This window comes from Schistocerca cancellata, chromosome 2, assembly GCF_023864275.1.
Source record: "Schistocerca cancellata isolate TAMUIC-IGC-003103 chromosome 2, iqSchCanc2.1, whole genome shotgun sequence".
In the NCBI taxonomy this organism is placed as follows: Eukaryota; Metazoa; Arthropoda; class Insecta; order Orthoptera; family Acrididae; genus Schistocerca; species Schistocerca cancellata.
In genome coordinates this window covers 697,080,090-697,092,181 of record NC_064627.1, presented here as the reverse complement: position 1 = coordinate 697,092,181, position 12,092 = coordinate 697,080,090, and the positions used below count along the sequence as shown (strand labels likewise).

Genomic DNA, 12,092 nt, shown 5'->3' with positions numbered 1-12,092 from the left:
AACCACCAGACACCAATATATTCCCAAAAGGCACTGATTCTCACACAAATTAAATCTGAAATTATGTAAAATTATTACACACAAATTTTGGTGTTTCAGCTTGATTGTTAGCTGATTGATTACTGTACAGAGCACTATAAAGATCCTTCCACATAGCTAACAGATGTATTGTTGAAACTTGCAACAACTGCCTGATTACATGTTATCGTCATGAATGATTCTTTAAAGTGAACAGTGGACTGGAAATCAGTCTTTGTCAAAAATTTAAATGTAATGCTACTGTACAGTTTTTTTTTTACATAAACGAAGACTCCAACTATAATAAAATGTCTATAACAGCTAGAGTGACTATTACAATGAACAATGTTAAAATATATTAAGATAGTGGGCAGTAGGATATAAGCTGGTATATGAAAAATGAGTTTTTTCCTTAAACGTGGTGTTCCAATTGACCATTCTTACTTAGTTTACCAGTCAATAAGCAATCCAATGGTCGTGGAGATCTGAAGATATGAATTGATTGAGAAACAAATAAGTTCTGACATGCCATGTCTCCTCAATTTTTATCCTCCTGGTCATTACAACATTAACCAACAATTAAAATTACTTTTTTCTGTTTACTTTTGTTAACAGCTGTAACATTAGAAAATTTCAGAATGTATACATATGACAATATTAAAGGGACCAGTAAAAGCCATCATTCTTTTGAGTACACACACAGGATATTACCATTAAAAATTACAGTTGGCTGAGGCTTTTATTTTTCTCAAACATTTTTTTCTTTGCATTTATCAACACAATAGCAATCACAACGGTAGTCTCTCCTAGAAGTGACTATTAAAAATAAATTATCCAACAAGTACGCATTGGAAGAAAACAAGGTAATATTTTTAGATGTCCATTCTGTTCATTTCCTGACTTTCAGTCAATGCATGAGATGATTGTGAGTACTCACATCACAAAAGTATCTTTATTTTAAACAACACTAAAATTACATAATGGTTATATTTATTTCATTGGTCAAATAAAGATAGCTTAGCATAAGCAAGATACTGACAGAAGTCATCAACAACAAACCCAACGACTCTTTTGTTTCAGCAAAAGAGATAACTGATAAATCCATTAGCAACAGAATACATCTGAGTGCTTTATAAATTAAAATAATAAAATTTTAACAATAAGAACACATCACAACTTGATACCAATTGTGCAGGCTATCTATTTTTTATAGGAACTAAATAACTTGCTAAAAATGCAAAATTCATTGTTCTTAGAGTTCAGTTCACCTACTCAACTGAAAAATAGTCCTGCTATACAATACACAGCTTTTTCCAGATGCTTCACAAACACAGTAAGTCACATACTTCTTCCTCCTATAAATATATATCTAATATATATATATCATCCTCCAGAAGTCATTTACTTTTGATTATTTCACATTTAAAAAGATTAAAATTATATGCACATCATTGGAGTCCGGATCAGATTGCATCCCGCTGTCAAAAGAGTGGAGATGTAAAGGAAAGAGGTCATAATATCTTTGTATAACACATCACAGAAGCACATTACTCTTCCACACTGGTTCAACGTATTTAGAATATTTTCTTTGTAAAACTCAATTAGAATCATCGATAAAACTCACAGATGCTAAACGAAAATAACAATGATCAGCCATCCATGAAATATTCTCTAAATACAAGAATCATCATCTTTTGAAGCTCTTCACAAGTTTCATTGTCTTCTGCATCAAAGGTGCCATCCGAGGTTTGACTTTGGCAGCTGCAAACAAAACAAGGTACAAAAAGATTGGTAAGATAGTACAGTGTAAAAATTTGTGCTATACCACTAATAATGGTAATATTAACGTACTTCTGTAACAAAAAATATAAATTTAAAGTTACAAAATATTAAGATATCATGAGAATACCATCTTGTTGAATTTTTGGCAGAATGAATTACTGCTAAATTCTAAGGTTTCCAGTACTTTGCAAATGGCAAAGGTTATCTGCTGTTTTCTTAAGAATGAAATAATGAAAATTCTATGATTTTTTAGAGAAATGTAAGACTCAAAACCTGTTATTGTTATATTAACTTTACTTCCACCCTCTATTTTTCTTTCTGTAAGCTGGCACTATGCTAACTGTTTAGAAAGCAAACTACTTTAACTTGTAAATGCCGTATCACAACTATCGTGAAAGATTAAAGGCTTTCTGAGTTGCTGCTGTCATTTCCAAGAAATACGGTCAGTTGCGACTTTGACTACTATAATTCACACTAGTTTCAGCTTGCTGGTGCTACTGAGTGGCCCCCTAGTATTTTTCATTCTGTCGCATCAGCTGAACTGTCTCTAGAAACCCTCTCCATGGATGAAGCATACCTACAGAACTCCTTAGGAGAAGTCTTTAGCAAGTTATCTGAATGGTTGCTGGGGTGCACAGAACTTTTGGGAGAGTAAGTGGTCTTTTCAAAAGGACTTAAACATTCGATTTCAAAACATGATGAAACAGTTTCAAGACTTGTCCCTTGTATTTTCAGTTTTATGCTTTATTGGGACTCAAATGTTTCTATAAATGAGTTGCTTCTTCCTAGGTTACACAACTGTTGTAATCCTACAGATGGTAACTTTTTTCTTCACTTACATTCAATAAAATTCCATAAAGTGATGGTCAGAAGACTAGTTACCGAAGATGAACGATATGGTAACTAGTAGTAGCATCAGCCAACATTATACGAGAACAACATGTCCTAACTAGAATATGTATAATCGTATGAGAAGAGGAAACTACTCACGGTACAGAAGTGCCAAGTAGGAAATATATAGATCAATTAAGTGTTGGAACTGTATCTCAGTCTGGTTAAAAAAGAATGTGTGTTTTAAAGCTGAGCTAAAGCTTTCAACATCCTTTTTACACACATATCTGGAACTCCATACTATTTTCATATAATAAATGGTTTTCTACTCTCATACAACAGTTAGAACTAAAAGTAAGTCATCATGCAACAGTGAAATACCCTCAGCATGACAGAATGTTAGCAACATATAATATTATCATTTACTAGGACTGCTTACAAGTGAAGTGAATGAACAGCAATTCAGTTGTCATGACATTTTCATATGCATGCCACTATGATGAATTCGTCCGGGATTTGACTGGTTCCTACTTGAATCATATATTTTGGTCCACTGGTTCTGCTTCACAATATAGAGCAGTGACTATTGTCATTTTTTTATTCAATATATATATTTTCCAAAAGATTAAGGCAACAGAACAGGTGAGAGGAACCAGGAACTATTCTGATATTGCAATACAGTGGTTTGGCTTCTGAAGCTGCACAGGATCATATTTCAACCTACATACTGGAAAGGAAACTACAAACAGAACAAATTGCAGTACCTCGTTGTGGTCATAATGCAACTTCATTATGGAACAAACTTTTTCAATACATAAATGGCTTTCTCCATCCACCTTTCAAGATGCATCCATGAGATGGTTCTTTGAGATAAGAATTTGCAGTTCATTCAGAAACTATCAATATAATCTGCAACATGAATATAAGAGATCTTTTTCCAAAATGTTTTCAATCAAAACACATGCCTGCCTAAAAACAGTTATATTTTATGCAGTTGTGATGGAAAAGAATGATTTAACTAAAAAGCCATTCAGTGAGAGTTTCATGGGTAACTTTTTCCTACCCTATTCCATATTAAGTTCAATGACCGAAAAAGGCATAAAATTATCAGCCCTGAACTAGCAGTGAATTTCTCTTTTGTTTTCAAAAACTTTCGAGTGTGAAATTTATATTTTAAGTACATTAGTACAAATTTATTCAATTGCTGAATTTCTTATTCATTTCACTGTCATCTGGTAATGGCTACCTGTGTCAGCTCAATTCTCTTCACAGCTAACAGATGATTGACTCCATGCATGAACCTTGGGAGCTCTTTCTGTTTATGACTGATGAAAAATTGGTATTCTTTTTCGACTATAAAGCTATTCAAAGCAATGACGTGTGCTATATCATCGAGGTTTTGAAAAAAAACTTGTTTCTTTTCAGTTAAGAAGATCAGATGATCTCTCAGCATTTATATGTAGCTGCCCCCATTGCTGATACAAAGTTTCTGATATTAGTAAGCAATTTCTCAGCTGCCTTGTCGAAAAACATGGTCCCCCCCCCCCCCCCCCCCTCGCCCCTCCTCAAAGAAATCTTGACTTGCCAGACTGATAGGATGGCACCTTGATGTTTGGTTAATTTACATACATACATACACATTTTAAAAGAAACTATTAATGTTGGTTTGAGACATGACAGTTCACTTCCAGCTGTTTCATGCTAATTATTCAAATGCAAATATATCTTATTTCCTGTAAATCAACTGAAAATGAAGACTTTGTACTTGCTATGACTATGAGCTTCCCTTTAAAGTGAATAGCAACATCATTGGTCTGTGCCAGGTTGTAAACACGTTCTGTAATCCATACTTCTGTTCAGCCTGTCACTGTCTGTCACATTAGCCAAAAATTTGATGTTTTCTAAGGATGCATTCAGCTAAGAAAATAAAAGTAAACATTGTGTCTACATACAGTAATCAATGAATGCGCGCGCGAGCGTGTGTGTGTGTGTGTGTGTGTGTGTGTGTGTGTGTGTGTGTGTGTGTGCGTGCATACATGCATGCGCGCAAGCGCACGCTCAACGGTGAGGTCATCAGCACCCTTACACAAATTAAAAGAAACAAATGTAGATAAAAGATCAAAAATGTTAACTTATGCACTAAGACAACTAAGAAACCCTAAAATGTGCTACACAGCAGATTAAAACACAAGTAAATTGACAGAGGAGCTAAAAGAAAGACAAAGGAAATATTGTCGCAGAAGAAGCTGAGTAGCACCGTGGTGTAGTGGTTATGATGCTAAACTGTTGTATGGAGGGTCGTGAGCTCAAAACTCACCTGGACTGTACAATTTTAATTTCTATATTCGGTTCAAGTACATTCTAGAAGTATCCACAAATATCATTAATCTTTGTGCTGAAATGTTCTGTAGCTGTATATATACTGTATGTGTTCTGGCCAGAGGCAGTTCGCTCCACGCTCTTGTATGTGCAAGTGCTGAATAAAGCTTCGTTAAGTGAAGTTAGTGTTCGTCATTCATCTAATTACACCTTCTTCTACATGACAATATGACTGGCTGACCATTTACAAAAAGCATGGGTGAGCCCGTCACACTGTCAACATTCCCCTAAAACCTTGGGAAAAATATTGGAAAATTCACAAACCTTTAAAACTTGGATCACATTCATTTAAACTATACTTAAAATACAGGGCAGATTCATAGAAAAATAAGCTGTGGCCTGCTGGTCAGAAAATAAAACATAGTCCAATACAATATGACACTCAGTGGTCTGTACGCCAAAAGCTCCAAACAATGAAGGGTCCTCTCGCCGGAGCAAGAAGTCCTGCATTAGAGGGCTGTGGCCTATGTGAAGATGAGTAAGGAGGACCTCAACCTGCTGACATGGCTGCGTGAGGTACGCCACGGCTGCACTGTGGGATTTACTAGATGGAGCTTATTGTCCATCACTTCCAGCCACGCATCCTCCCACTGTTGCAAGACTTTAGATTTCAAGAGCAAGGCTACAGCATGCAGGGAGACGGAACACTGAAATAACTAAGGATCACAACAAGCCTCCTTGGCTTCTAGATCTACCCTTTCATTCCCTGTGATACTCGCGTGCCCTTGTATCCAGGGAAAATACACCTCCTTAACTAATCATTGCACCTTGAAGAGAGCACCCTGGATATTCTAGACTACTTTATCAGCTGTCTACAAACACTGTATACAGCAAAAGGCACTCAGAGAGTAAGAAGAGACAAGACATTTAGCACTGGAAGAAAGTCTAATCTTCTTCAGTGGCCGCAAGGTCACATGTAATTCTGAATTGAACACAGTAATGTCTTCAGGCAGTCAGACCTATAGGACATGATATGGGAAATCAAAAGAGCAACCAACTGAGACCCCTGTTTGGACTCATCTGTAAAGACTGCTACATAGTTGTGGTGCTCAGACAAAATGTTTTTGATGTGATGTTTTCTGACAGAAGCAGGTGTATAATCTCTTCTTTACTACAGCAAATCTAAAATTAATCTGGGCCTCTCCAGTAACCACAGCAGCAGATGGTTAAAACCCTGGACTTGAGATTGTACTTCCTCCACACCAAGTGACTTCAGCACACACTGCACATGGATTCCAAACGGCATCGTAGCTTATTGACAGTTGGAGAAAAGACGTTCCAGTGATGGACGAGCAACAGTATGCTATGCGGGCGAAGTTGGGGCTGCAAAGAACTTGCATGGCTGACACACCATGAGGAGCTGCTGCCGGGTGGTGAGCAGTAGTTCCCTGGCCTCAGCACAGAGACTGGGTATGGGACTGGTCCTATAAGCACTCAGGGCCAGCCGAATCCCCTCATGGTGGACAGCATCAATGATCAATTAAGAAGGCTTCACAGATCCATACACCATGAAACTATAGTCCAGCCGCGAAAGCATGAAAGCCCTATAAAACTGGAGCAGACGTGCCCTGCCTGCTCCCCATGACCTGTGGCTAAGGCACTTTTTGATGTTAAGTGCCTTGAGTGTTCTGGCTTTCAGGTCTCTCGGGTAGGGCAGCCACGACAATCTGGAGTCAAAAATGAGGCCCAAAACCTCAATGAGTATCTAAACTGTAAGATGGTGTCCTCATATACAAGTCGGGCAGATTAAAAATACGATGAGATTGATTAAAATGCATGCATGCCCACGTGCACATGTGAACATGCACACACACACTTATGTGCGGGAAACTGAAAACCCATATTTGCTGTACACTCCTCAAACCTCCACACTGTAAGCTGCAACTGACAGGTCGCTGTTGCAACACTGGAGGAGGAACAGAGAACAACAAAATCATCCACAAATAAGAAGCACTGTACAGGACTCCTTCCGTAGATGTGATACTCTTTACGGCTATGGCAAACAGGTAACAATTAGAACACAGTCCTGAGGGACACCATTATCCTGCTCAAAACAATCTGACAGCCTGTCACCAGCTTGGGTCCTAAAAAACTGCTGAGACAGGAAAGACCTTATGAAGATGGGAAGGTGGCCACAAAAGCCCCATTGATGGAGTTGTGTGAGAATACTATGTCTCCAAATAGTATTGTATGCCTTACTGATATCGAAGAATATTCTGATACAGTGATGTTTACAGAGGAAAGCCTGCTGAATAGTTGCCTCTAGCAGGGTCAGGTTGTTGATAGTTGACCTAAATCTCTGGAATCCACACTGAGGGTGGCTAAGGAGTTGTCTGATCTGTAACAACCAAATGACGGATAACAATTCGCTCCAAGGTCTTTCCTACACAGTTCATTAAGGTGATATTCCTGTAACTTTCCTGGTTTGAGGAGAGATATCAGAATTGCCTCCCTCCACAAGTTGAGGAAGTTGCCTGTGTGCCATTTAAGATTAAAAGAGTAGACGAGGATTTTCTTTGATGCTGGTGGCAAATGTCGAAGCATGCAGTACTTGATTTGATCATGACTGGGTGCAGGAACAATCACCAATGAATTAATTCCCAAAGATGAACAAGTTGGCCCATCTCTAAGGTGGACATTTGTTTAAATATCTGGGGATTCCTCAATTTCTCTCTTATCTTTCTAGGCACCTTGTTAATGATTTTGGCATCAGAATACATAATTCAGTTTTGAACTGGGGAAAATAATGCGATGTGAGTATAGATATTGTTTACTTATTATTTTATTTCAGTAATTATCTTGACAAGATACGAAAAGACAGTGGCAGCAGGGGGGGGGGGGGTAGTGGTAGTGGTAGTGGTAGAGGTAGAGGTAGTGGTAGTGGTAGTGGTAGTGGTAGTGGTAGTGGTAGAGGTAGAGGTAGAGGTAGTGGTAGTGGTAGTGGTAGTGGTGGCAACAACAAGGAAAGAAAACCTGCCAATATATTTACCTACCTCATGTACTTAGGAAAAGGAGGGTTCCATCTTTCCCAAGTCAAATAAAACGATGGGTGAAAGAGAAACAATATCACTTAAGTCTTGATCTAACTGACTTAACTGCTAGCACTATGTGAGGACCCTGGGGTTGCACTCAAAATGGGATACAGTTCTGAAAGTAGAAGAGGATTTTTGGACCCAAATGATAGATAAGGTGGAGCAACTATTGTCATCCAGCAGCATCTATACTTCATTTAGAAAGCTGCAAAAGTAATCCGTATTCCAGAAGAGCGGCATGAATTAAGGAACTTTCTTAAGATAGTGGTCTAAATTTCACAGGGTGGAAATGAATGCTTCTGGATTTGGTTTAAAAAACTACCAGATTTGGAAGTTCCAGTCCTCATGATCACACTGTCAAGAAAGCTGGGCACTTTAATATGGAAGAGAAGTGTCAAAGTGCAACTGAGCAATCAGAGGGCCTTAGAATCCTACAAAACACACAAACACTATTACTGAATAACAAAGGAACCTTAAATATAAACTGAATCTTGAGAATAGCCAGACTAATAGATGAAAACAAACTGAAGAGCTGCTTATACAAGAGACAATGTATTTTTAACAAGGATGCAGCGCAAGCAAACACACATGATATTTGCAACAGTGAGTCAGAAAAAATGAGGGAAGAAATGGCTTGATACTAAGGCACTTTAAAATCATACCTGTACATATAAAACACATAGGTTATTATTTTCTGTTGCCATACCCTCAAAAATTATAACAACAGGTGGAAATGAGTCAAAGAAATGTAGGCTAGCTTATGTGATGAACTACTACATATGTTTTTGATTAACCATAAAAATTCAAATATGAGGGGGTAGGTTTCTGATTATTTCATTCCTCAATACTTTCAATGCTGTTGACATTCCCTGATAATTGGAAACACGCTTACATGGCAAACAATACTTTTCCTTCTTAATTCAGGGTGTATATGCGGACAAGGAAAAAAATTCCCGGATTTCTTGGTTAAAATACACTTTCTCCTGGGTGAAAATACACCTTTTCTGTGTTGAGTGACAGTATACTTTTCCGCAGAACTGTAAAACTTATCAATCCTTCGAATGGTTATGGTTTTATGCATCTACGTAGAATTTCCCAGAACTTTAGAAAACAAAACTCAGGGAAAAAATATGTTTTCAAAAGATCTACAATGTGCAGCAACATCTACACTGCCTATTTTCTTATTACAAAAGTATAAATTCAAAATCCACCAAACACCGCATGTTACTTTCCGAGACATTGAAATCGAGACTGCGATGTGCTTTTGTAAGCCAGTCATAGCTCATGTCACGTGATCTCGCAAGCCGATAACAGCGGATATTCAGAGCATAGAACACGTGATGCAGTCAGCCAATAGCAACATCACTGTTAAGCAATGTGAACACAGAAACAGGAAAAGTTAATGGTTTAAATTAATATACACAGTGTTGCTACAAGAAAAAAAACTTTCACATATAATAGTGGTCTCTAAGACTAATAAGCTGCAAGAGAAGCTAAACTTTCACAAATAATATTGATATTTGAGTGTGTTACACTGTAAGATACATCACACAAATGTGTCAGTAAAATTTTCTAGCAACATCATAAATGTCTAATCTTCTGGGTTCAAAATTATTCTAAATGGTCTTCCCCAAGAGTTGATTTTTAAATGAGAGTCACACCCTCTGTGACTTAAGAAATTCATCATACATTTTTGCAATAGTTCCTCTTGCGTAAGAGGAAATTTACTTTGAAGGTAACACTTTTCAAACAACCATTCGCAATATTTTCCCGCAAAATGTTAGAAATAGATTCATTTCAGCACTTGCCAGAGAGAGCTAGGTAACAGATGTCACCGCACTTGTGCAGCTATGACGACACAGGAAGCCCGTATGTTCATACATGTAAAACATTAAAAGACTTTACATTATGTCATAAAAGAAACAAGACATTGGAGGATACTCAAAGAGCATCAAAATTTTGTGAACCATACTAAAATGCATAATTCGGCATAAAGTGCACATTTGTATGTCCAGATTCTGACAAATTTTCTTGGAGTACCAGTACTGTATTATCTCATGTATGGATCTTTATTATGGCATAATGCCATACCTGCTAGAAGATGAAAACATGCACTTGAAACACAGTGAACAGTTGAAAGTAGCCAATAGTGTGGAATTAAAATTTCAAATAAATTGATTGCTTCAGTGGAAAGAATAATAAAAGCCAAATTTCTTTAGCAAACTGACAAAAATACCTTCATTGTTCTGCAAGGCAATTAATGACTGACTGTCAGAAAGGTGGAAATAAAATAAAATCTGAAACTAACAACATATTTTAGCCTTCCGTAATTATGTGAATGTATTTTAATTCACTTGGCAGCTCCCGGCCACAGAAATCAGTTTTGTTTTCATCTGACGTGAGAGCAATAAACAAAAAGGAAAATTCAAAATCACTAAACGTAAACATGGGATCCGGCAGAGGCTACCCACCTCCCTACTACAACTACAACTCAGACTTCCCTGTGCATCAGCCCTGGATCTACGATATTTCCGAATTTGAGCAATTCTAGATAGAGACACCCCCCCCCCCCCCCCCCCCTGCACCACCATTTCACCCCAAAGCATTTGACGTTGTTGTTGTGGTCTTCAGTCCTGAGACTGGTTTGATGCAGCTCGCCATGCTACTCTATCCTGTGCAAGCTTCTTCATCTCCCAGTACCTACTGCAGCCTACATCCTTCTGAATCTGCTTAGTGTATTCATATCTTGGTCTCCCTCTCTGATTTTTACCCTCCACGCTGCCCTCCAGTACCAAATTGGTGATTCCTTGATGCCTCAGAACATGTCCTACCAACGGATCCCTTCTTCTAGTAAAGTTGTGCCACAAACTCCTCTTCTCCCCAATTCTACTCAATACCTCCTCATTAGTTATGTGATCTACCCATCTAATCTTCAGCAGTCTTCTGTAGCACCACATTTCAAAAGCTTCTATTCTCTTCCTGTCTAAACTATTTATTGTCCATGTTTCACTTCCATACATGGCTACACTCCATACAAATACCTTCAGAAACGACTTCCAGACACTTAAATCAATACTCGATGTTAACAAATTTCTCTTCTTCAGAAACGCTTTCCTTGCCATTGCCAGTCTACATTTTTTATCCTCTCTACTTCGACCATCATCAGTTACTTTGCTCCCCAAATAGCAAAACTCCTTTACTACTTTAAGTGGCTCATTTCCTAATCTAATTCCCTCAGCATCACCCTATTTAATTCGACTACATTCCATTATCCTCGATTTGCTTTTGTTGATGTTCATCTTACACCCTCCTTTCAAGACACTGTCCATTCCATTCAACTGCTCTTCCAATTCGTTTGCTGTTTCTGATAGAATTACAATGTCATCGGCAAACCTCAAAGTTTTTATTTCTTCTCCATGGATTTTAATACCTACTCTGAACTTTTCTTTTGTTTCCTTTACTGCTTGCTCAATATACAGATTGAACAGCATCGGGGAGAGGCTACAACCCTGTCTCACTCCCTTCCCACCCACTGCTTCCCTTTCATGTCCCTCGACTCGTCTGTAAAGAATTCACATAAGTATTTTGCAGCTGTGACTTATTAAACTGATAGTTCGGCAATTTTCACATCTGTCAACACCTGCTTTCTTTGGGATTGGAATTACTATATTCTGCTTGAAGTCTGAGGGAATTTTGCCTGTCTCATACATCTTGCTCACCAGATGGTAGAGTTTTGTTAGGACTGGCACTCCCAAGGCTGTCAGTAGTTCTAATGGAATGTTGTCTACTCCCGGACCTTGTTTCGACTTAGGTCTTTCAGTGCTCTGTCAAACTCTTCACGCAGTATCATATCTCCCATCTCATCTTCATCTACCTCCTCTTCCATTTCCATAATATTGTCTTCAAGAACATTGCCCATGTATAGACCCTCTATATACTCCTTCCACCTTTCTGCTTTCCCTTCTTTACTTAGAACTGGGTTTCCATCTGAGCTCTTGATATTCTCTTTTCTCCAAAGGTCTTTTTAATTTTCCTGTAGGTAGTATCTAT

At 38.0% G+C, this 12,092-nt stretch overlaps 1 protein-coding gene across 1 annotated transcript in view; it reads right to left on the bottom strand.

Annotated features, from left to right (window-relative positions):
* Positions 1–738: 738 nt before the first annotated feature.
* Positions 739–12,092, bottom strand: part of LOC126162471 (transcription elongation factor B polypeptide 3) — a 150,094-nt gene continuing 138,740 nt past the window's right edge. Inside the window, exon 9 of the mRNA XM_049919004.1 lies at positions 739–1,779. Coding sequence (XP_049774961.1) covers positions 1,706–1,779 — 74 coding nt within the window. The 3' untranslated portion in view covers positions 739–1,705. The remainder of the gene's footprint in view (positions 1,780–12,092) is intronic.